The 26,787-nt window shown below is 42.5% G+C and overlaps 2 protein-coding genes across 2 annotated transcripts; both read right to left on the bottom strand.

Annotated features, from left to right (window-relative positions):
- Window positions 1–2,797: 2,797 nt before the first annotated feature.
- On the bottom strand, window positions 2,798–15,358 carry LOC310867743 (uncharacterized protein). The gene is made up of 3 exons (XM_083777863.1): window positions 15,104–15,358; window positions 13,720–13,816; window positions 2,798–4,318 (listed from the first exon to the last, which is right to left on the bottom strand). The coding sequence occupies exons 2-3, from the start codon at window positions 13,787–13,789 to the stop codon at window positions 3,147–3,149; spliced, it is 1,242 nt and encodes a 413-aa protein (XP_083633989.1). The 5' UTR covers window positions 13,790–13,816; window positions 15,104–15,358; the 3' UTR covers window positions 2,798–3,146.
- Window positions 15,359–23,525: 8,167 nt separating this feature from the next.
- LOC310867999 (eukaryotic translation initiation factor 3 subunit G-like) lies at window positions 23,526–24,380 on the bottom strand (the record flags this gene model as incomplete). Its single annotated transcript, XM_083778203.1, has 1 exon — window positions 23,526–24,380. One exon carries the CDS (start codon window positions 24,378–24,380, stop codon window positions 23,526–23,528), a length of 855 nt encoding a protein of 284 aa, XP_083634329.1.
- Between the last annotated feature and the right edge of the window lie 2,407 nt (window positions 24,381–26,787).

Here is a 26,787-nt window from a genome sequence, read left to right as displayed (position 1 = left end):
GAGGGAACTTTGTCTTACACAAGGATTAAATTCCCACTTGACAATGAATGGAGAATTTATGTCATGCGTCTTATCAAGTCGGCTTAGTCTTATTTTTGAGGGGTGCCAGCCCCTCTTATATACAGGTTTAATGTTTGGGTGTAGTTCAATGTTTGTTTTAAAAAGCCATTGACAATGACAAATTGACAAATTGATGTTTGTTGTGTCCCACACAAACATTAAATTGTTATTGTTACTTGCACAAGCATAGTGTGCAAGTACTGTGATCGGATGAGTATGTGGGCCTGTCCTCAGTGGTCCATAATTGGCTGTTGATGGTGACGTAATTAAGATATGTTTCAATGTTATTATTACTTGCGCAAGCAGAGCAAACAAGTACTGTAATCGGCTGGGTATGTCAGTGTTGTCCGTCGGCCAATCAGGGACCACCATTATTGATGTATGTAGGCCTATGTGTGTATGTATGTATTTACTGTATGTATAAGTTTGTCGTGGTAAGATAGTGGTCCCTTATTGGCTGTTGATGGTGACGTAACTAAGGTAGGTTTCAAGGTTGGTATAAGGTCAATAACTGGTCTAAAGGATTTAGAACAGCAGTTGTAATAGACATTAGGTAGTAGCAGTACTTGCCCACTCTGCGCCTCGCACAAGTAGGCCATCCTATGCCCAGCTTTGTGTGTTTGTGTGTACCGCATAGCGATGATTTGATTGGCTGAGCAATGTACGTATCGAGGATAAAAAGTGAGGACAGAACATAGAGATGCAGGGGCACGGTGGCAGTCGGTAGTGCTGTCGCCTCACAGCGCTGGGGACGCTGTGGGAGCTGGGGGCATGTTCTCTCCTCCGTGTCATCAGTGCCAATACCCGAGGTGGGGTTGGCGAAAGGGAAGGTGATGGGTAGTGACGTCGCCATCACAAGACAATGAGAGGCAGTCTCGCTGGACTCTTGAAGTTGAATGCGTTGCCATGACAACTCGTAAACTCTTTAACAGTCTTTGCTGTAGTAACGAGGTCACGCTATCTGAAGGGTTTGATAAGGTTGCAGCTGCATAGCAGACTTAATCAAAAACATTGTCCTGGAGAGACAAGGCAGTATGAAAGTGCTGTATAGACAGTATGGCGACAGAGATATATCAAAAATGATTTTGGAGCCAAACATAGACAAAGACAAAGCAAGACAAAACAACAAACTATAGTTTGCAACTGTATTCATTGATTGCCCGAGTCCAGTGGTGGGAGTTCTGCTCTAGTTTTGGTGAACATTAAGTAGTTTCATGTTGTGGGGGGCACTGGGGCCACGCATTAAAAGTAAATCAATCCGCAAAACTAGCATAATTTGTATTGTTGACCTTAATTGAATGCGTCCAATCTTTAGCAGAAAATGTTAAAACTCATTGGTTCTTCTACATTGGCAAGGTGTAGAAACGTATTTCCTGAAGCCTCATTCATTCACACATGTAATAGTTTTACTAGATTTAATTTTAGATTTAGGCACAATTTTACTGAGATTAGATTAAAAGGTATTTTGCTAGAAAAGAAAACAAAGTTGGTCCTTTTACCATCTACTCAGGCTTATGTGAACACCCCAGACAGTTTAAGTTGCTCAATTCATTATTTAGTTATTTGATATTCATGTTAGCTGCCTCACCCCCTTCCTATACAAATCCATTGAAACTTCAAAGCAATTACTGTTTTCATTTATTTTTAAGAATCGTTTTAGAAAGAATGTCTTATTAAAAATAAATGAAAACAGTTAGAATTAGATTTAGCCAGTTTCACTGAGGTTAGGATTAAAGGGATTGTGACATTTAAAACACATTTATGTAGATTTTTTGGCTTTTTTGGCTTTTCTTGACATCAATGTCACCAAAAAAAAACGAAGTTTGAACATTCAGTGTATTCTCTGCTTTCTGGACTTCTGTGAATAATTATGCAAAAATGTCTCATCTGGTTGGACGGCAGAGATATACGTAGATCTCTGCTAAAGCTCCGCCCCCTCCCCTCTGCTCCCTGCCTAGTGCCTACCCTCTCTTCTCCGCTTCCTCATTGTGATCGCGACTTTGTTTCTTTGTAATACTTACTAGTTGAGTGTTCAAACTTTTTAGACACGTTTGAAGGACCATGGCCAAGACTTTTAATGTTGTTAAAATTATGTTATAAATCATGTCATAATACCTTTAAGATTGGCCATACTTTTAATGAGATTAGGTTTAAGGTTAGGTTTAGTTATAGTTTTACGTTCAACTATTTCTTAATTGCATGGTCTTATTTCTCTCAACTTCAGTCTGTTTATATGGCTTATTGTGCATATTGTCCTAATTGCTTTCCTGCTTGGCCACCATTATCACTGCTTGCAACTATTTGTATATTAAAATGTTCTACTTCTAACTACTAGTCCAAGTAAGCATAGGTAAGCCTTGCTGAGCCACGAGGCCCATAATAGGGCATGCGCCTATCTCCCCTTTCTGTAGCATGAGGCAGCTTGATGTACACCTGGACATCAGGGGTGTGCTGAAATATCTATATTGTGATTATTATCGATACGTCCTCCCGCGATAAATACACCACCATTTTTAAATAACATGTTCATAATGAAGTGATGAACAACATGTTTAGAAAAGGAGGAAATGAGTATTAATTTAGTGTTTGAGTGGTGCAACCACTCCTATAGACAGCTATGCGTGTCCCTCCCTGTGTCCGAGCACGAAAATAGCGTTTTTTCAGTTCCAAGTATTTTGTAGTTATTTTGTGATATATCATTGATGCAATTTCATACAATATATCAATATAGGGCCTATCGTATCGTATCGCGAGGTACCCATATCGTCCCACCCCTAGTGGACATATGACCAAAAGTCACACCCGTGTGAAGTGAGGGGCGCTAATATATTAAAGTCTGACTCATGTTGATTAGGTGATGTACATTCAATGCCATTAACAATAAAGAGACAATATGACGTAATGAGGGACAATATGACGTAAATTTACCCTTCATTGTCAATTAAGTTTTTAAAACAAACATTGAACTAAAAACAAACATTAATCCTGTATATAGGAGGGGCTAGTGCCCCTCAAAAATACAATACAAGACAAGTCTATCCAACTCCATGAAAACATACAGCTGTTTATCCTCCCAGTGAGGCCATTTATAGTGGACATTTGTGTGTCTTCAGGTGACATTTCTCACGGAACCTCTTGTCACAACGTTTACAGTGGAAAGGCTTTTCTCCAGTGTGGATACGATGGTGACACTTGAGAGCACCTGCCACACGGAAACTCTTGTCACAGTATTTACAGCAGAAAGGTCTTTCTCCTGTGTGGATACGCTGGTGTCTCTTCACGTCAGTTAACCCTTTGAAACTCTTCTCACAGTATTTACAACTATAAGGTTTTTCTCCCGTGTGGACACGCTGGTGCACCTTCAGCTTAGTTGACGTACTGAATCTCTTGTCACACTGTGTGCAGTGGAAAGGTTTCTCTCCAGTGTGTGATAGACGGTGTGTCTTCAGCTGATGTAAATAATAGAAACTCTTGCCACAATGTTCGCATTGGAAATGTTTCTCTCCAGTGTGGACAAGCTGGTGTGCCTTCAATTGAGCGGACTGATTGAAACTCTTGTCACAATGTTCACAGTGGAAAGGTTTTCCTCCAGTGTGGACAAGCTGGTGTGCCTTCAGATCATACGACCGAAAGAAACTCTTGTCACAATTTGTACATTTGAAAGGTTTTTCCCCATTATTATGGATCAACGCGTGCCTCATGAGGTTAGTTGACCGATTGAAACTCTTCTCACAGTGTGAACAGCGGAATGGCTTTTCTCCAGTGTGGACAAACATGTGTCCCTTCAAATGACCTGGCCGATTGAAACTCTTGTCACACAGTTTACAGGGGAAAGGTTTTACTGTCTCCCCACAATCATCTTCGGTGTCAGATTCAGAACAGTGTGAAGAGAGCTGCTCATCACTAGTCGATTGTTGTGATGCAACCCAGTAGTTTATATAAGCTTGTGTTTTCATGTGTTCAGTTGAGGTGCTGGCTAAAGGCTCCGTGTCTCTGTTTTCTTCATCATCATCATCATCATCATCATCATCAACATCTCCTCCTCCTCCTCCTTCACTAGTCCACGTTGAGGCTTCAGCCTCCCCTGTAGTTTCTAGTAGCTCCTCGTGTTCTTTTTTAATATGTGAAGGAGGCTCTGGTTTGTCCTGGACCAGACTGGAGCTCCTCTCATGTTGTGGAGGTTGTGCTTTGTCCATGACCAGACTGGAGCTCCTCTCCTGATGTTGTTCAGGGGGAAACAGGGAGGGGTGCAGGGAGTCTAGAAAAGATACAATGAGAGAAAAATAAATACAGGGCTTGACATTAAGGCTGATCCGCTTGTCCGGGACAAGTATTAAATCTTCCCGGACAAGTGCATTCAAATTTTACTTGTCCGTTGGACAAGTGACTCTTGGTTTCGCTTTTTCTGTGACGCTCATACCAGTGTTGATTTCGTGGACTAAGACTAAGACTAAAATGTTTGTCAACGAAGCTTTTTCCAGGACGAAGACGAACTAAATACTAAATAAAAAGTATCCTATGAAGACGAACACAAAGACGAAATGTAATGGACATGTTAGTCAACGAATCAGACGAGACGAAAATGTTAGGGCGGGACGAATGGAAAAGAGATCCAATCAGAACGACCCTCATCGCGTTAGTTTAGGTTGATCCACCCGGTGACAGGATGCTGCATGCAGGAAAATAGCAAGGTCGGTTACACAAACAAACACAACAAGTCGATAACTCTATGGAGGAAAAACTAGCAGGATAAACGTTTGCTTACCGGTAGTTTGCAGAACTTTTCGTTAAATTATATTACGATTATTTCCTTTATTTGTTTAGTTGCACCGTTTTGGTTTTATTTCACTCGACTCGCCAGTGCAGTGCGGCGCTCCGCAGTCCGCACCCGGTCCATGTATGTACATTAACCGTCAGCAAGTCTTTGACAACAGTGAACAGAAATCATGTCGGTTTTGTCGGAGCCTTTGGGACGCAAACAAATTGTTGACGTCTGGTCAAATTTCGAGAGACAGCTAAATCTTTTCAAGGCGGAGACGTAAGTCCCGACCTATTATCTTCCGTTGTGGCTTTATTATTGAGTCTGAACGAGGCATTAGACTTATACCAGCGGTTGCCACCACTACGCCTCTGGTAGAGAACAGCACACTTAGTGCGTTTTGCCTCTAGACCGGAAAGGTCTCGAAATCTATCCGTTCTAGCGAACATGTTTTTAATAACACTCTCTTCCCGAGAGGCTAACTGTACGTCGTCCGCATAACCCTGGACAGGGTTTGGGAACAGCACATCGGGTGGGCACTGTCACACAACCACTTAATCCACCCATTGATGGCAAGAGCAAAGTGACTGTTTTAATCTCACACACACACACACACACATTTGTATTTACTATTTAGTTCATAAAGTTAACAATTAAAATTAAAGGCATTTGAAATTAAATAAAAATGTTTTCAGGATTCAATTTAAAAATATATCAAAATCACACCCGTGTGAACTGAGTGGTGCAACTCCCCTCTCTCCCCCCATCTCTCCTCTCTCTCTCATTAGCAGGCAACAGTGCAGCTCTAATACTATCTCTCTCTGTTTCTGGCACAACAGCGCCCCTACTGGTACTCATAGTCATATGCTGGTGCTCATGGCTCATTCAGGTTTTCCAAATAAAGAAATAGCAACAATAGCTATTTTAGCTATGACAGTAATATGCAATGTGTGTGCAATATTCAGTGTGGAAATATAGTGGCCCGCTGGAGTGAGTGTGGAAATATAGTGGCCCGCTGGAGTGAGTGTGGAACTATAGTGGCCCTCTAGAGTGAGTGTGGAAATATAGTGGCCCTCCGGAGTGAGTGTGGAAATATAGTGGCCCTCTAGAGTGAGTGTGGAAATATAGTGGCCCTCCGGAGTGAGTGTGGAAATATAGTGGACCTCTGGAGTGAGTGTGGAAATATAGTGGCCCGCTGGAGTGAGTGTGGAAATATAGTGGCCCGCTGGAGTGAGTGTGGAAATATAGTGGCCATCTGGAGTGAGTGTGGAAATATAGTGGCCCTCCGGAGTGAGTGTGGAAATATAGTGGCCCTCCGGAGTGAGTGTGGAAATATAGTGGCCCTCCGGAGTGAGTGTGGAAATAGTGGCCCTCTGGAGTGAGTGTGGAAATATAGTGGCCCTCCGGAGTGAGTGTGGAAATATAGTGGCCCTCCGGAGTGAGTGTAGAAATATAGTGGCCCTCCGGAGTGAGTGTAGAAATATAGTGGCCCTCTGGAGTGAGTATGGAACTATAGTGGACCTCTGGAGTGAGTGTGGAAATATAGTGGCCCTCCGGAGTGAGTGTGGAAATATAGTGGCCCTCCGGAGTGAGTGTGGAAATATAGTGGCCCTCCGGAGTGAGTGTAGAAATATAGTGGCCCTCCGGAGTGAGTGTAGAAATATAGTGGCCCTCTGGAGTGAGTATGGAAATATAGTGGACCTCTGGAGTGAGTGTGGAAATAATTGGCCCTCTAGAGTGAGTGTGGAAATATAGTGGCCCTCTGGAGTGAGTGTGGAAATAATTGGCCCTCTAGAGTGAGTGTGGAAATATAGTGGACCTCTGGAGTGAGTGTGGAAATAATTGGCCCTCTAGAGTGAGTGTGGAAATATAGTGGCCCTCTGGAGTGAGTGTGGAAATATAGTGGCCCTCTGGAGTGAGTGTGGAAATATAGTGTACCTCTGGAGTGAGTGTGGAAATAGTGGCCCTCTGGAGTGAGTGTGGAAATATAGTGGCCCTCTGGAGTGAGTGTGGAAATACAGTGGCCATCTGGAGTGAGTGTGGAAATATAGTGGCCCTCTGGAGTGAGTGTGGAAATATAGTGGCCCTCCGGAGTGAGTGTGGAAATATAGTGGCCCTCCGGAGTGAGTGTAGAAATATAGTGGCCCTCTGGAGTGAGTGTGGAAATATAGTGGTCCTCTGGAGTGAGTGTGGAAATATAGTGGACCTCTGGAGTGAGTGTGAAAATATAGTGGCCCTCTGGAGTGAGTGTGGAAATATAGTGGCCCTCTGGAGTGAGTGTGGAAATATAGTGGCCCTCTGGAGTGAGTGTGGAAATATAGTGGCCCTCTCCACCATCAACAAAGTTGACCAACCCTGCTCTAAGTCAGGGATTCTCAACGCTTTTGGCTGGGGACCCCCCGACTACCTTTTTTAACATACGAAAACTAAATGTAAAACTAAGCTATGATGACTAAAACCTAAGCTATGATGACTAAAACTAAGACTAGATATATTTTGTCAACAAATAAAAAGTAGACTAAAATGTTTGCAAGGGACAGTATAAGTAAAACTAATTTTACACTTGGTTGCATGCTGAAAATAGCAGATCTACAAGCTCACAACGTGCCGCGCTGCGTCGCATTGTGAGCTTGCATTTCAGCAAGTGTAAAATCAGCCATTATAATGTCATCCAGGCCCGCCAAAATACATTTTAGTTGATAAAATCAACTGCAGATTTAGTCGACTAAAACTAAATTAAAACTATTCAAAAGACTATGACTAAAACCAAAATCTGCTGTCAAAATCAACACTGCATGTGACGTCTTCCTTGGCATACACGACATGGTGTGGCCAGTCACCACACTACCGATGACATCCTGCACCTTTGAAAGACAGTTTTCCACCACAAACCGCATCAAAACATGTCTATGGCAGGGCTCCAGACTAACTTTTTTCACCAACGCACAGGTCCACGCTCTGGTGAGAGCAGGAGTGGACCTGGTGAGACGTAGGAGGGGCCCGGACAGGAGACAACCCACAGAGCCTAGTCCCTCCATGTGCCAGAAGTGTACCTCCAAGCCCTGGAGTAGTTCCAACGGATTGTGTGCCCCTGGTTTTTCCCTAATGGGACTGATTGAGGGTAGCTACTGGGACGTAAGTCGGGACTTGATCACTCCCGGCTGGGTCGCCTGAGTGAGGGGTATGATGTTGCGAGACCCGAAACCCCGTTGACCTCAGGATACATCACTGAGGATACGTCCCAGGTGCATCCATGCGATGTTTTTTGTTATAGAATCAAAACCACAGGGTGCCTTGGACGTGTATAGGTATCTTTAGGTCATTTTTTATTGATATCAAAACAAAAAAGGTTTTAAATACTTCACTTTATGCACAATGAATTGAGAATATATGAAATATCACTTTTTGAATTATATTAGGGAAAACAATGAACATTTACACACAATTCTAATTCATTGAGATGGTATGCACCCACGGGCGGTTATTAAAGGGACACTTCACCCTTTTAGCAAAAAAATATATATCAATGACCTTTATAAGATATAGAACACTTTCCTGGCGTTATTTTTTGTGTAATCTCTGGTTTTAGATATTTTAGATTATCCGATCTGCACTGACGTCAGAGCAAACGTTCCGTATTCTTTCCGGACTACATTTGTCTCTTCACACTGCAGCTAGACCGGCCCCCAAGACACACTCGTCACGGACACTGTTCCACCTACCTACGTTGACTACACCCCCACATGCGCATTTGTTTGTTATTGTGTTTGTATCATGTCGCCGTCGCCGATCAGAGTAGCACCAGAGAGAGTATACAGAGAAAAAACAACCTCAGAGGAGGAGACGCTCGTCTTGCCACACACCCCCCCCCCCCCCCCCCAGGGCTGCCGAATCAATAATGTACCGGCTAACACCACAAGTTACAACGCAGCTTTGGACGCACATGACAGATGTCTGGAAACCTACTAAAAATAACTGGGTGGTGTGGATGGAATGTCAGGCACGAGTAAGTACATACATTGTAGTATTGTAGCTATGTTGACAACTTCTAGGCTACTGTGTCTTTTGGGTACGCGTATGCTAAAGTAGCCTAACCAATCAGCAGCTAACGCTAATGTTGCCTCTTCTAATATAGATAATATAATACGAAAATAAAACGATACATTTGTACATTGCTTGGACAACAGAAAGTCTGAGAAACTGTTTTAATTATAGTGGACTGAACCATTACGCACCAGGCCTCATACAGCTGTAGTAGCTTCTTATTTTGTTTTTGGTAAAAACCTTTTTTTACTTATAGGCTACTCTATCTGAGGCGCTTTCCTTTCCAACGGTGGAAATGGCCTGGGTTCTATACTATCTACTCAGCTTATATGGTTATATACATGTAGAAAAAGTATCTGAAAGAAATAAACAATTCCAAAACTGACTATTGCAAAGAGTTATGCAAACAACAGTGCAACGTATTATGCAAACAAAGTAAATTAAATGGCACCAATTTACAGTACAGTAGCCTAGTGCATCCATGGGACACCCTGCAGTTCCACGGATGGGTCCATTATCAATAATCAAAAAGTTAGTCAATCTGTAAGTTAGCCTTGCTGAAATAAATAAATAAAATTTTAAAACACTTGAATATATAGGAGTCATACATTTATAGCTGCATAGAAAATATGTAATGAAAAATGTGCAAATGTTGCAGTATACATAGAATATTATTTTATTTGAATACAATCCTAGTTTCATATGAAAGACATTGCTAACAAGTTGTTTTTCTGTTTTTCATTCAGACCAGTGAATGTGGAGGCCGATGACGGGTGATGACAGCTCCTTCCTTGACAGACATACTGTATGGAGGTCATAGCCGGATGTCAGGGGAATGCCTGAGATCCACCTGCAATCAAGCTTTATCACTTCTATCTTCCTTCCTGTATAATACATTTTGTAACTGCAAATCATTTCACCTATTGTTCTCCTCTAAACTTACAAACTGACAATAAATAAACCAGATATTTTATACAAAGAAAGTGGCTATCATCACTGTTATACACTGATTTGGTAGAACATTGTGGATACACGCTTTATATTTGCTTACACATTACAATTTGAGGAACCAAAAGCATAGATAGAATGTTACTATTGTTTACGTCTAGGTGTGCCAATTGAAATGGAAATGAATGGAGATTTTTGCATACTGTCATTCTAATGCACTGGCTTTTAGTGCATTTTCCACATTCTTGTGGAAATGTGGAAGTAAAAAGAAAAAAACGTACTGCATTACTGTGTCCTTTTCCATTGTAAGATGCAACCAATGTTATTTGTCAACCCATGAAATTGATATTAGTGATAAATATTGAACTCCAGCTAGAAGCTTTGTAAGCATTCAATACAGCATACAGTATATAGCTGGACAGATTTTTACTCTTCACGTGTTTTCACTGATAACATGGACTAATATTTTTACACTGGTATCAGACATGGTCAAATGAATCCTGGGCCAAATGAGACTATTATCAGACCATTTCTAATGAAGGTAACCCTTCACATTACACAGTCAGTGCCATGCTGAATGCTAGCAAATGTCAAACTGAAACAGTTGAATTACTGGTAAAGTAATAAATGTACAGTAGGCCTACTTATTATAGCCTATGCATACCTTCAATGAATTGAAACAAATGTGAAGCTCAGTTTTATTTACAGAAATAAAAGAAAAATATATTATTGCAGCTGGGATGTTATAGCTGCAAAGACTTCCTCGAATCCGAAGACGGTTTCCAGCACCAAATCTCCTTGCAGTCAGAAGTTCTCAGAACCCACTCGAGAAAGTGTCTGTAGGCAACCCAACCAAGCGATTTTGACTGAAAGATATAATTGACAATAAAAGTATAAAACAGACGTGATTATAGTTCGGTAAACTATAGCTAATATAGTACATATAGACCGGGATATTTCTGATATTCCACTAATAAGACAGCAGTGGAGTAGAATTGACTCTTCAGTTACAGTAATATACACACCGCTACCTAAAGTAGCCTAATATTTGACATGTACAACGAACACTTACACTGGGTTGAATATCAATTTGGACGCTACAATTACAAGATAGCATATCAAGTCTCTAGAACAAACAAGCCTGTTTCATTCTTGCCTCTCTTACTTCAAGAACGGATGATTAAAGCATTACTCAAGCTGCTTACACTTTATTCACATAACATATAACATAGCATGTTTACAGTCTGGTTCTGTCACTCGAGCACGTTCACTCTGCTGCCCTGGTGTCTAACATGCGTGCGGAAACACGTAGCCAACTAACAATCATAATTGTTACAAAGCCTGAGATTTATTCTGTCGTAGATGTATTTGTCGATTCTGACATGTCATAATCGATATCTACGAGAGTCTAAATCCTAGGCAACAAACCATTTAGCCCCGCTCGCAACCTACATAAAGTTTCTGACATTGTCATCCAACTGTCAGAAACTTTACGTAGGGTTCCAAGCGGGGCTACAAACCAATGCACTCGGATAAGAACCACGGTTAGCTTGGTTTAGCATACACAAAAGACAACGTAAGAAGTTGACAACAGCTATACAATACTACATTTGTAGCAATATAGGCCTACTTACTCGTGCCAGACAATATTCCATCCACACGGTTCTGGACCAAGCGTTTAAAGCAGTTGTTTTCTCTGTATACTCTCTCTGGTGCTTCGACATGATACAAACACAATAACAAATGCGCATGTGGGGGTGTAGTCAACGTAGGTAGGTGGAACAGTGTCCGTGACGAGTGTGTCTTGGGGGCCGGTCTAGCTGCAGTGTGAAGAGACAAATGTAGTCCGGAAAGAATACGGAACGTTTGCTCTGACGTCAGTGCAGATCGGATAATCTAAAATATCTAAAACCAGAGATTACACAAAAAATAACGCCAGGAAAGTGTTCTATATCTTATAAAGGTCATTGATATATATTTTTTTGCTAAAAGGGTGAAGTGTCCCTTTAACCCAATTTGGGCGGAAACCCCTTTTGGTGTTTTAAACATGTTATAATTTAGCTATTGAAAAATAGCAGATCTACAAGCTCATAAGCGAGCTTGTACGTCTGCTATTTTTGAAAATATTTATTTCAGAAACCTGGAGGATTTAGAAGCTTTTTTATTTATTTTGAGGTCAGGCCTAAATGGGTTAAAGGCTCATTATAGTCTGGATCTTCGGTGGTGAACTGACCACCGGAGCTGAAATAACGTTGAGTGGTGGTGAATAAAAACAGAGAGAAGGGCTGGGGTGGTGGCGGTGGTTTGCTCTTCACCGCGGCTCGTGACGTCATGTTGTAGTTCGGTGATCACCTCACCACCGAAAATCCAGACCATGAATGAGCCTTAAGCCACCGGGTTGTGTGAGGGTTGAGGGCTGCTTGCATCTGCTTTCACACCACCCAGACCAAGCGCTACATAGCGATTGAACAATGTTGGATATATATATATATATATATATATATATATATATATATATAGATAACATTTTCATTATAATACTGCTGGGTTGAACACACCGTCACAACCTAAAAGTTTGAAATCTCCTGAGGCGTCCCGGCAGCAGGGCTCCAGCGTGCGACCTATTAAGTCGCATATGCTACTTAATTTCTTAATGTGCGTTAAATTTGAACCGGTGCTACTCATTGCTTTCACTCCCAGCCTCAACCATGACGCACGGGCGTTAGCGCGATAATAAAATATTACTTTATTCTCGCTCATTCCGTCGAGTCTCGCCTCCTCCCTCTCTTTCTCGCTCCCTCTCTCTCTCTGCCTGTCTGTCTGCACGTGTGAGTCCAATAGCGGCGGCGCGCTCACACTGATCAAGCCCGAAAAAAAAGAAATAAAGATTTCAGCATCAGCTGTACATAAGTTTCCCTGGAGCGCACACTTAGCACACATTTTACAACTGGGATGATGATGCTGTGCATTGCTGTCGCTGAATCCACAGAGACAGCAGACACAGAACATATGAGGGACTGACTGCGCCTCGTCCCCGGCCCCAAACACGGTAAACTTGTTGTTGAAAAATGGCTTCCAATAGCTTGTTATTTTGCGTCGAGTAGCGCTGTGTGCAGGCTACATACATGATCGCCTCGAACAAAATACATCTCCCACGTGAAACCTGGTATATTCACAACGCGTCGAGTCCACCACATGTTGTGAGCTTGTGGATCAGCTAGTTTCAGCACATGGAAATATGCAGGCTGAGACGTTTAGAAACTTTCCCCTTCACAATAAAAGCACATCAGCTTTCACATGTTCATTCCATAAAGAAAGACAGGAGGAAAGTGGGCAAGGATTATGAATTCGGTGGCATTCAGTGGGCACGTGGGCACCTCAGTGTTAAATATCCTTATTGGCATGCATAGGCATTGAACATGCCCATGCAGAAGGTAAGGGGTGTGTCTCATTTCTGTTTCATATAGCCAAATGATAATAACGATATGGAAAAATGCACTATAGGTTAATTCATTATAATAATTTCCTATAGAATGTGTGTGAGTGAGAAATATTCCATGGTATGTGCTTAATTTAAGGCATTTATGCTTCAGCCAAGAAAACCTTTGCTAGCCTTGGTGATAAGGTCATGTATTAATACCACGCTTTTTACAAAGAAAAAGTTGGTGCTACCTAATTTGTGGTGGCGCTACCAACTGAAAAGGTAGGTGGCACCAGTGCTACCTGTGAAAAAGTTAGTCTGGAGACCTGCCCGGCAGTAAATATTAGTGGATGTAAACACCCAGAGGGAGCCAAAGGTCTTATTCCACACTGTTGAAGCACAATCATTTGACTGCCAATAGTGCAGCTAGCAACTGTTGCATCATGTGACAATGAACACCTTCAAGCTGGACAAGAGAGAGACTTACTGAGGTCTTGCTGGTCTTCAGGTACTTCCTGTTTAATTGAAACAGGTGCGTCTGGGTCTGGAGAGTTCATCTGCACCTGCTGTCTGGTCTCCAGAGTCTGGAAAGAAACAATTGCAATCCCATAGTTCAGGGTTAATTACAAAGACTCTAAAGACATATTCATACTCCAGATTTAGGTGATGAGGTCACCATCACAGAAAACTATGACATGATGTCACTGAGCGGCAGTGACCACTGAAAAGGTGGAACCTCTTCACCTAAATCTAACCTAAAAGTATGCCTTTAGAGAGAGACATAACTTCAACAATAACAGACTACTGATAAGGGAGGAGTATATAGCTTCTTCCCTATGCACAACTTGCAGCGGACAATAATGTTCATCTCGTCTTTATGGTGGACATACTCAAAATAATGTAAGTTTTGAATATAACGCTTTGTTGTGCCGGTGTCTCTGTCTACTCCATGTTTAGTCTCTTCTATCTTGCATTGCACGAGTAACACACTAGTGTGTTGTTCCGCGTCCCGGACGGTTTAAGGCCCGCCCTTCTGCATCCGATACTTCACACATACGTACAGACAAGAGCGCATCGTTCCGTATCCGCTCTAGAGTCTAGATCTAGAGCAGATCAGCAGCTTGCAAAGCCACTCGACCCCAACCCAGTCTACCATTATAAATAAACACTCAGCTCAACCCCACAGTTCCACCAAGGCTCGTGAAAATAGTAATGTTACTTTTGGAAAAAAGTTAATGTAATATTATTACTCAAAATGTGAAAGATTCCCTATCAGGTTTTTATAGACTGTTTCCATAATATGCTTGCTCACTCTAAAGGAGTTGAGTTTGCGTAGTAGGTGGAGGCGTTGGTTACAAGTTTTAAGTGAGTATTTTCACTGAAATTTAGTTTGCCGTCAATATATGTGCCTAAGTATTTAAATGTGTCTACTACCTCCACTATTTGTCCACCAATTGTAATGGACTGCACAGATTCCTTTTCATGAATGACAAATTATTTTGTTTTTGTCACATTGATCCCTAAGGAGCTTTTTAAAAACATACTCTCTCCCCATGCCTTTGGCCTGGTGGAGACAAAAAACTGAAGAAAAGACAAGACAGAGGCAAAGGATAGCCTATAAAATGTGATCACTCTGAATTGCACAGGACAGGAGGAAACGTTTGAATAAACGATATTATACGGTTATAGCGTGACTTTGTCATGATTTGTGCAAATGGTATGCTGCCTACTAGTAGGCTACTAATACTAATAATAATGAAAACATTGTGTTATTTTCTTTCAGGTTTACGAATACTGAAATGCCCCTTTTCTTCCAGGCCAGCACTCCCAACTTACATTCTCATTGTATATAAACAAAACAAAAAACATACCTCCTTGTAGAAAAACGCACTGCTACACCTCCAAAGTGGCCGTGGGTACTTGAACCTAGTTTAGCATTCGCGTTAGCATACAAAACAAACCCGTCTTTGAACTCCGTGTGTAAATTAAATTCCTCCCGTTTTCACAACGAGCCAGTCTGTCACTCTCTGCACAGACAATCTCAGACAGAGCAAGTTACACAAAGAAAGGTTTGTTTCATAGAGTTAGATATAATCGTTTTTTTTCACTACAGCAGACTTTCTATGTAGCCTCAGCCTGTGCCGTTCACACCAGTGTTTGTTGGCAAATATAAGCCAGCAAATATAAGACTTCCGGTGGACGATCTCTTCAAAATAAGAGTAGCCTACCCTCTAGTAAACTAAAATTGGAAAAACTGTTCATTTGCACATTAAACACATCTAAACGATTAAAACACGATTATTTTTAACCAAAATAAAATAAATAATAATATTAAAATATATCTTAACCCATTTAGACCTGAGGACGATTCTACAAAATGTTTTCTGAAAAACCCATGTTTCAGTGGTGCTCAACCTTTTTCATGTCAAGGACCCCCAGATGTATCTATATTTGGCCGCAGACCCCAATCTGAAAATATGTTGTTCCATTTTTCGGCATTTCATCAATTTGATTATTCTTCCAGGACATTTTATTATCAACATAGTAACTTTAACTTTGGTTACTTGTTCAATATCTGCATTGCCTATAGTTAAGCTGGATGCAATCCTACCTGGAGGGGAGAGAACAGATGGTGGAGGTGAACGGAACACTGTGAACGGAACACTGTCCCCTCCCCTCCCAGTGAGCTGTGGCGTCCCACAAGGAAGCATACTAGGGCCTTTACTGTTCCTAATATATGTTAATGACATGACTTCAGCTTGTGACTGCAACTTGTTCCTGTTCGCAGATGACTCAGCACTGCTGGTCTCGGACAGGAACAAACTGCAGGTTGAAAAGACCCTCAGCTCTGAACTCGGTAGAATCTGCACCTGGCTCGCTGATAACAAACTATCCTTACACCTGGGAAAAACTGAATCCATCCTCTTCGGATCAAATAGTAATCTCAGCAAGGCAGATGGCTTCTTGGTTAGAGTGGGTGACAATATTATCACACGAAAAGATCAAATTACCTACCTAGGTTCCATCCTGGAGGCCAATCTTTCCGGTGATAAGATGGCCACCAACGTAATCAAAAAAGTCAATCAAAGAACAAGATTCCTTTACAGGATCTCCTCACTGGTCAGCAAAAACACCTTGAAGACCTTAACAGGAGCCCTCGTACAAGGTTTCTTTGACTATGCATCCACCTCTTGGTACCACAGCACCTCAAAGGCCCTTAAAATAAGGCTCCAGACCTCCCAAAACAAACTGGTCAGGCTCCTACTTGGCCTCACCCCCCGAACCCACCTCACCCCTGCCCACTTTGACAGGCTGGGATGGCTTAGGGTCGTCGACAGAGTACAGCATCTTGCAATGGGTCTGGTCCACAAGATTCGATACACCACCAAGATACCCATGTACCTGTCTAAATACTTCCTTAATGTAAACGAAGTCCACACCCACAACACCAGAGGGAGTGCAACAAACCATGTACAACCCAGATTCGGCACAAACAAGGGACTAAATTCTTTTCGCTCCTATGCCACCAAAATGTGGAACGCCCTACCAACAGTCATTAAGACATGTGAATCCCTTGACTCCTTCAAAACCGCTCTCAAAGGGCACCTACGGATGGCTGCAATTCGAAACTGGCCTCTGTAAAATCTGAATCCCCCCCACCCCCCCCACCCCATTTTCCCTCACTGTATATTGTATCTTTTCCCTTTTTTGCTTCCCATATGATGAATTTAGCTACATAGAAATGTCTATTTGTATGTCTCTAAATGTTTGTATGTCTTTAAATGTTTTGATGAATTGAACAATGTGGACCCTGTTGTAAACAAGTGTAATGCTTAATTGGGTCGTCCACTCACAGTTGACAGTCTTTGTATTGAGTTTGTGCTTAAAATGTACTGTAAATTCTACAAACTGTTAATAAATATTTCAATCAATCAATCAATCAAAGTGTAGAGTCTGTGCAAACTTTGAGTATTTTGAAACTAATAGGGCCTACAATACAGTTTGTATTTTCTATATTCAAAACCAATGCATTTATTCTCATCCATGTCTCTATAATGTATGATTACATCAGGTGAATGACATGTGAATGGCACTCACTGCAAAACAACAACAACAACAACAACAACAACAACAAATCATAGTCATTCTGTCAAAGCTAATTTAATGTCAGGACGTGTATTATGCATTTCTCCGTTGTCACCACAAGGTGGCAGCAAGCCTATATTTTGCATGTCTGTTGTAAGTGGAGCTGTTATAAATGAGTATTGTAATTAGTCGCGATGTGATAAGTGATGTGTGTACAGACCTCACTGCAAAAAAAATACATCCAAAATGTTTTTATTTATTTAATTCTTATGTATTATTTATATATTATTTTATAAAGCAATGTAACTTTGGCACAATGTAAATACAACAGCATTTGGTTACACTTTCTGTTAAGATATGAGTCAATTGTACATGAAAAGTTCAACATAAAGTTACAAAGTTTCATTTTAGGTATAACGCAATGATTTGCAAAACCCTTGTTGGAGAAAATGTTCATTTGTCTTTCTTTTTCATATTTAAATGTTCTAGACATGAGCTTCTCACTTTATAGGTGACTCCCCAACATTATCATATTACATGGTAATACATTAAATGCATATAAACATTAATCAAGAATCATAAGTAGGCTAAGAACCTACATCTGTCTAACAGTATATAGCTGTACAGTGAAGCTATGAGTATACACATTTTAGAGTGCTACGTCTGCATTAAATGCTAAATTATAAACCTATAGTAAAATGATCTGATGAATTGAAAATGGACCCTTATGTAAACGTTCTGGTTAATTGAAACTTTATCATCTTAGAGTTATTTTGAATGAGGGTCACTTTCTTCTTTCAGTGCTGTGTAGAGCCTGTCTGTCTGCTGTGCAGAGCCTGTCTGTCTACTGTGTAGAGCCTGGCTGTCTACTGTGTAGAGCCTGTCTGACTGCTGTGCAGAGCCTGTCTGTCTACTGTGTAGAGCCTGGCTGTCTACTGTGTAGAGCCTGTCTGACTGCTGTGCAGAGCCTGTCTGTCTACTGTGTAGAGCCTGTCTACTGTGTAGAGCCTGTCTGTCTACTTTGTAGAGCCTGTCTGTCTGCTGCGTAGAGCCTGTCTGTCTGCTGTGCAGATCCTGTCTGTCTGCTGTGCAGAGCCTGTCTGTCTGCTGTGCAGAGCCTGTCTGTCTGCTGTGCAGAGCCTGTCTGTCTGCTGTGCAGAGCCTGTCTGCCTGCTGCATAGAGCGCAACTGGCTGGGGTTGCTAAGGTGATCCATTTAAATTATTAGGGACATCAACAGGCATCAACTTCCCTGATTGGCCAGCCCAACCCATCACCTTTGTGGATTGGTCCAAACTGTGCATAACGTTTGAGCCACTGAGCCAATATAAGCCGTAGAGACACCATTCTGTTGCACTACAGATCTTGAAGAATCTTTATCTTTAAATTCTGCAGTAGTTTCTGTGAGAAATGTTCTGCTTGAAGATGCATCTGAACGGAAGAAGGCCAAAAACAATATTGGCCATGCTGATGTTGCCGTGGTAGACCAATGTATTCATTTGGAGGGGTCAGGAACGACGGGGATAGGGTCCTAAAGTTTGAGAACTATCGATTTAGAAGGCATTTGTAGAACTGGCCTCAGGGTTTTAAATGGGTGAGCATGAACAATTTCCTGGCTACAATAAATAGACCTGATTATCCCATTCTGACCGGGCACCCATTTTGGTGTCAGCATCATGTTATGCTTTAGCTATTTAAAAATAGCAGATCTACAAGCTCATATCGCGCCACCGAGTGGCGCGATACGAGCTTGTAGGTCTGCTATTTTTGAAAAATCGAAGAGCGACTGACATTTTTAGAATCTGATCTCAGGTCAGAATGGGTTCATCAGACCAGTGTGTGTCCGGCGGAAACCTCGTATGAATCTGATCCCCGGTCAGAATGGGTTATTCTGCAATTTGAAGAAGAAAAAAAAGAAGAAAAAAATAACATGATAGTTGGATACTGTCAGTCCTTTTAACGGGATGTCTTTCATTTCATGTCATGTTTAGAGTGTTTAGTGTGTGCGTGTGCGTGCGTGCATGTGCAGGGGTGATGGCCTCCGTAGGATGGATATGAGCAAGTAACACACTCGTCTTGCATAATGATCTCTATTTAAAACCATCAGATGTCTGTTTGACATTTAAAATCCGTTTCAAAATGCAAAATAGTGGTTCTGCAGCAAATTCTCACATTAAGCTAATCCGGCCGTCGATTTGAAACTGAAAAGCCAAATAATTTAGAACGGACAACATAATTACTGCAGATAATTTTCCATCTGTTTTGTAAATGGTTTTTAAGGCTCAGTAAACATCCAGTGTTTCAACTAATCCAGAATTGATTATTATATTATATTTTCACACAGCACAACTGCACAGCACAGGTGGGTTGTCGGGTCCGATCAGACTTGCCATATGTTTTGTTACTTTGAAGGCCAGCATCAGAGTTTTGTACATCTGATATAATAATTTTGGATACCAAGCGAGCTGTGACCTTCTGGATCAATTGGAGAGGCTTAACACTTTGGCTGCTATACAGTCCAGGAAGGCCTATACACAGGGTGCTGAAGGAAAGCACTGAAGGAGGACCCTTTTCCAAGTCCCAACACTGGCCTCACCTTGTGCAGTTTTTCTGCCTTGTTACCTGCACCGGACATATTAATTAAGAACGTAAACGTTCGGTTATCGTGTTCGATGTGTTAAGTGCGCATGCTGGGTAGGCCATTAAGGAGAGAGTTACAATAGTCAAGTTTTGATATGACTGGATAAGGAGCTGGCCTGACTGACTGAGTGTAAACCTACAGGATCGAGTGAACGCTGTATTGTGTGCTTTGAATGAGAGCTGACTATCCAGGACAACACCAAGGTTCTTGGCTGTTGGAACCTAAGTCACCAAGGCGTCATATTAACTCCAGCTAACCATGTAGTGATTACCCATTTATTTTTTGTTTCCTACATTTGTCTTTATTGAGTGGTGCAAACTGCAACCACTCCAAGGAACAGCAATGTCCGTCTTCACCTATGTGACTATGAGTACCATCTTCACCTATGTGACTATGAGTACCAGTAGGGCTGTTGTGGCGCTGTTGTGCCAGAAACAGAGAGAGATATAGTGTTGCACTGTTGCCTGCTAATTACAGAGAGAGAGAGAGAGAGAGAGAGAGAGAGAGAGGCAGGGGGAGAGGGGAGTTGCACCACTCAGTTCACACGGGTGTGATTTTTTTAAATATTGTAGGTACCCTCACATAAATTGAAATGAAGAAGATGCCATGCAGCACTCATTATATGTCCTTTTGCATACCCTCACAAAAATAAATGCAGTAATCCTGAGGTCAGTCCGTTCCGTTGCATTCCCCAGGTTGGCAGAGGGAGTGTAGCGCTCAGGAGTATTAGACACTGGGTATTACAAAAGAAAGGAAATGGGGAGAGAGATGGTGAGTGACACGCATCAAGGTTGTCGGGATCGGGATTTCTCATCAGTTAAAGATAAAGTCAAACATTTGTTCAAAAGAATTCCATGAAAATTAAAATATATATAGATTATAGAGAGAAACAACTACGTTTCAGAATCTTGTAGATCTGCTATTTTCGCTATACTTTTTTAATTTCTTCTGTTGGGAACCAGTGGTTGTAAAGCACTGCATACATCCCTCTCGTATCACAGCGGTTACAACAAGTTGAAAACATGTGCTAAGAAGAATGCAGCTCAGCTCTGTGGCTTCAACTAGCATACATTTTCTGTTCCTGTTCCTGTGCCTGTGCGTGCGTGTGCATGTGTGCAAGTGCAAGTGTGTGTGAGTGTGGTCTCCTTGGTGATGTAGCAGGGCCTGTAATGGATGCAAAGCGCAGAGTGACTTATTGGCTGGTTTGCTATTCTCTGTTGAGGAAGGCAGCTAATTGGTGGTGGGGGTTGTGGTGGGGGGTTGTTAACAATGCAATTAGCTATATTTATGCTCGTATGCTCGTGGGTGAGTAAGTATGTGGAGAGACGCCTGAGGCATGGCTTTCTGTCACCTACTAAAAATGTCCCTTTATTTACTTTTAGCACGTAGTATCATCTGCCCCTGAAAACGGTGAGGTGTGCCATGTTTCAGAATAACACACTAAAACCAGGGAAGCACTGTGTCATTTTAGATTATAGCTATATGTATAGCACATTAGTAGACTTTTAAAGAAATGGCTTCAAGTAGATCTGTCATTTTTTAAATATTGTGAACATTGGCTTTGAAAATATATTTTTAAAGCTAAATGTCTTAACTCAAATATTTGCTTTACTACTACTACTACTACTACTATTTGGATCCCTAGGACAACATGTTTTTGAGATGGGGGTCGGCAGGTAAATACATATCATTTTGGGGGTCCTTGAAATGAAAAGGTTTGAGCACCACTGTATAGCAACAAACAAACACATAGCCTTAATTAGACTAGAACATTAGACTTAGAAGACATTTGTAGAATCTGCCTCAGGTCTAAATGGGTTAGGCTTAATGGTGCTCATAGCTGAAGTTCAGGAGCAGGACCACACCTCCAATGCAGCTACCTCCACCTCCTATCAAGCCACCTCCAATCGGGTCACCTCCACCCGTGTATATAAAGCCCACCCAACCTCGGTCCCCCCCCCCCCCCCCCCCCGTTCTCTCTTCCGTCGTCCCACCCCCCCACCCTAATTCTCATCCTACTCCCTCTAACATCTCCTAACAGATTCCTACAGGGGGTCTGACGTGCCTCGGGAGCATGCCAGAGCCCCTCACTTCACACGGGTGTGATTGTTTTGACTATAGTCAGGGTCCCTGTAGCCTGGGGTCCACCTATTTTGATGGCATAGGCAGCTCCCGGCAGGATCCGCCGGGAGAATCTAGACGCAGCTGCGCGACATGAGACTAATTAATTAGAGCGACAGAGAGAGGAGTGTGTGTGTGTACGTTCGTGCGTGTGTGCGTCAATTTAACAAAGATGCAGACGATCAGAAATCAGCAGAGAGTGATCGACGTTTGCTCTATGCCGAATTGAAGTGGATTCGCTCCCAGACTTTTTTTTCCTCCCTGGAAATAAAAACGTCTGGGTTTCCGAGGCTAGGGTCCCTATGACGTCATGTGGGTCAATACATCATCATACTGTACTCAAAGCATGAAATTGTCAGAAACACACATGCAATTTCCCAGAGTTGTGCCCTTTTTGAGGGGTGCTAGTCCCTCCCATGCCCAGCTTTGTCCATTTGTGTGTACCCCATAGCAATGATTTGATTGGCTGAGCACCCCTTAGCGATGATTTGATTGGCTGAGCAAAGTAAGTATTAAGGATAAAAAGTGAGGACTGACAAGTGAGGACGCCATTATTGTAATTGGCCTGAATGTGATGATGTATGATGATGTATGATGGCTTCAGTTCACACAAGGGTGATTTAATTTTTTTGTTTCGTTTTAGTCTGTGACAAAAAGGTAGTTGACATTTTGTCATAGTTGTAGTCGACACAATTACAACACTGGGAGATACACACACAGATATGAACAGGGGAGAACACATACTCTGTGCTTTACAGCCTGGCGGAAAGCACAGAGAGAAATGTCACATTTCCCCAAACTAGGAGATGTTTTTGTATCTTTGGATTTAATTGAATGTGGCTTGAATGTGCATCTCTCACACCTGAGGTATACTTCAGACTCAGGCGCAGAAAGTTGTTTTCTCATCAAAAAATCCTTTATAGAGCACCGAAGTCTGACGTCACTTTCAGTAGAGGGCGTCAGTCCCCAGGTTCATGTATTTGTTTAGTTGCATTGAAATCCCCATTGAGGCGATTTCAGATCGCCTCATATAACAACTGTGTTTGAAAAATAAACATGTCACCCCGGCCGCTTCACTCATATGGATATGAAGAATCAACTGACTGAGAGAAAACGCTAATGTTACTGCTGCTGAATTAGTTAGATTTTCGCTAGAAGCAGACTGTATCATATATGAGTGACTGACTGTTGCAAACGATACAGAGACACCTCCCTGACAATAACGCCGAGACAGCTTGTTTATTTTTGGACCACAACGCTTATAGTAGACGATATTAAGATCACCCCATGTTATTCTCCATAGAGAAATTACTTCCGCGAACCAGGGGAATCGTCGGGATGAGCGAGTTACGTCAGGACTTCGGTGCTCTATAATATATAATAACAGACAAATTGAACTTCTGGAACAATACAATCTCCCCTGGCATATTGGTTGGATAGTGGCACTCAGTTGTTTGATGGCTTTGCCCATTCAACATTGAGAATAAGATGATCGTAACCATATCCGGACATCTTTGCAATGGCCTTGGCTGCATCCTCCTGATGGTGGAAGCTGATAAAAGCAGAGCCCTTGGACTGTCCAGTGAACTTGTCCTTGACTAGGTACGTCCTGGAAAGGGAGCCAAATGGCCTAAAGAGCTCCTGAAGGTCCTCCTCGCAGGCGTCCTCAGACAGATTGCTCACACGAATAGTTGCGTTGTCGTCAGCTCTGCGGTTGGACTGCATGGTCTCTCCTCTGCGTGTGCCTCCGTCCCTCAAACTGGGAGGAACATATTTTCCGGCCTTGCTCTGTGCCGGCTGTGCCGGCTCCGATTCTCCTGAGCCGGCAGGCTTCTCCTCGCCTCCCGTTGCCAACAGGGTGTCCTTGTAAGGGCAGCGGGTGGTCCAATGGTCACCTTTGCACACACGGCAGGTCACCATCTTCTGTCCCTTGAGCTTGTTCATGGGGTCTTCATCCTGGTCTTGGGCGTTCAGTTCCTCTTTGCTGGAGATGAAGGTCATGAAGACATCATCACTGACAGTGGTGGTAGCGACATTAGGACCTGGTGCGTCAAACTCTGAGTTGCCAAATTTCTTCCAATTCTTTCTCCTGGCCACGGCTTTTGAGGTTTTTCTAGTCTCAATCCTGATGGTCCGCACAATCTTGAACTTCTTTCCTGCTTCATCTATTTGATATTCTGTAATGGTTTTGATGTTTCCTTTGATTGTTTCTTTTGGAGGCGGTAACCGACCATCGGTTTCTTCCTCTTCAACCTGGTCCGCCCAACTGGGTTTGACATCTCCGTGTTCAGCCGATGCCATCGTCTTGGTTAGTTAAAGTTTTATGATAACAGCCTGTGACACGCTAACTATTTATAACCCCAGTTGTTGTTGGTGGGCAGGCTGACCTCCGACAGTTCCCAATGCAGGTATGCCTGCCCAAATATGGAGTATGTGTTTTGTCTAACCTCAGTGTGTCATCACTCATCAGGCATATACTGATGTCATCAGGGATCCCCATATGTGGGCATAAAAGGGACAAGAACGGACAGATCCAGAGTTCAGTCAGACAACTCAAGGAGGATGTAATATATATTTATTGAATATAAGATAATCAATGCAATATATTTATTATGGTTTGGCGATGTATTGGATCTGCTTTTAGGTACTCAGGTCAAGCGCATCAGTCCCAACCATAGGGACTCTGAATCCCCCGTACCTAAACAGTAGATCCAAAACGACAGGTGGTAGCTGGGGTGGAGGTGGGTGAGCACTGTATACAGCAGCACGAGTATACAGTATAGCAGCAGCAGCAGCAGAAAGAGTGCAGGATGTATGACAGCAGCACGCTGATACAACAGCAGTATAAGTAAGCAGAATGAGCGCAGTTTGTATGACAGCGGCACGCTGATACAACGGCAGTAGGCTAAAGCAAGCTAAGTTGAGCGCAGGTTGTATGACAACGGCACGTTGATACAACAGCAGTGTAAGCAAGCAAGAAGGCAGAGGACTGCAAAACCTCTGGTTCAAGTAGCCGGTATGAGAGATTGGGTGAGCGTGTGATTGGCTGAGTGAATCATGTGGATGAGAGCTTGATGCTGCGGTGGCCCAATTAACGGCCGGCGCGCTGACTGAGGTTCCCTGACTGAACTTGCTCTGCGCATGTCTACGACAGGCGCAAATGCTCATTTCAGTCAGACAACTCAAGGAGGATGTAATATATATTTATTGAATATAAGATAATCAATGCAATATATTTATTATGGTTTGGCGATGTATTGGATCTGCTTTTAGGTACTCAGGTCAAGCGCATCAGTCCCAACCATAGGGACTCTGAATCCCCCAACAGCGCAAAACATCCGAAACCCCCAAAAAGCAGATCATCACCAACCCTAAGCTATACATGTGTACAACAGAGCACCTGTTGTTTCCTGTAACAGGAAGACCATACCGATATCCATTCCGCGCAGCGACAAGGGTCATAGGACATGGATCAGACATAGGTCATGCTAGCCTAATGTGATGACTAGTCAATGTGTTGGACAGTACAGCGCCTGTTCGACAGTACAGCGCCTGTTCTAGCATTATGTGATGACTAGGTCAATGTGTTCAACAGTACAGCGCCTGTTGATCCCTGAAATTCAGGAGTCCTAAACGGTGTCCTGGTTCGCTGCGCGCTGCAACCAACATGACCCACTGCACAAATAACCCAACCCAACCAGGATCACCGAAAGGGACATTCTATCATTATCATTAATATCTGAAATCAGTACCCAGTAGTCTACCACCTGGAGCTTCAAGTTTTAGCTTGCAACATGATCGCATGCATGATCATGATGCGGCAATGCTGCGAGCCACAGTAATATGCAAATACAGTTTAAAGAATTTATTGTACTTCTGTAGAAGTAAGAAAAATCAGTAGCAAATAACACATTATTCACGACTCATGAGAATTTGAGCCTGTAAAATATCTTTTAAGTCTAGTCTAACATAGCTTTCGTAAGCCGCGGAGGACCACCGGCCTAAAGCTTTGAGGGTGGAAGTTGGGACTTTTGATGCCGCTGTAGTAGCTGCGCCGATCCTGAAGGAGTGCGACGTGTAGCGATCAGGGGGCAACCCGCAGCCTTGACACAGGAGACGCAGCTTGTTGCAGAACCAAGGGCTGGACATGACTTTGCCAGAATCCGTCATAAACAAGGGCTCGATGGCAGTTGCAGATGGACGGCATTGCAGATAGCGAGACATAGAGGAGAAAGGGCAAAGATCAGTGTTAGTTTCGGTTATTACCACGGATACTCCTTTACAAAATGGGTCTGATTTTGAGTGCTTTAGGTTGATGGTGAAATGGTGATCACAAAAAACCAAGTCAGAAACAGAAAGATCATGCATAGGATTGAAAGAAAAGGTGCTAGTGCAGAATTCACCGCATCTTAAAAACCCATAAAAAGCGGTGAGAAAAGCTGATTCTAATAAAAAATCAATATAGGGGCTAAAAAATCCTTGACGGAGCTTGAGAATTAAAGTATTAAGTACTGAAACAGTGATAGGAAGGCGTTTATCTTTAGACCTTGGAATTTGTTTTTTAAACCCATTGAGGAGGAGACGAACAGAAGGGTTGCCAAGTAGACTACTCACAGTGGGATCTCTGCAGCGGAGATGGAACTGAATGCCAGCTATAATGCCTTTGATGGAGGAGGGCTGGATTTTCCGAGATTCAAAACAGTGAACT

Source organism: Protomyctophum parallelum (assembly GCF_964188405.1).
Source record: "Protomyctophum parallelum genome assembly, chromosome: 12".
NCBI classification, from domain to species: domain Eukaryota; kingdom Metazoa; phylum Chordata; class Actinopteri; order Myctophiformes; family Myctophidae; genus Protomyctophum; species Protomyctophum parallelum.
This window is presented reverse-complemented; position numbering and strand designations above follow the sequence as displayed.

Excerpts from the sequence above, each read along its gene's own strand:
- LOC310867743 (XM_083777863.1), bottom strand. The coding sequence starts at position 13,789 with ATGAACTCTCCAGACCCAGACGCACCTGTTTCAATTAAACAGGAAGTA. Across the intron at positions 4,319-13,719 it reads TGAAGACCAGCAAGACCTCA|ACTCCCTGCACCCCTCCCTG; the intron begins GTAAGTCTCTCT and ends TATCTTTTCTAG.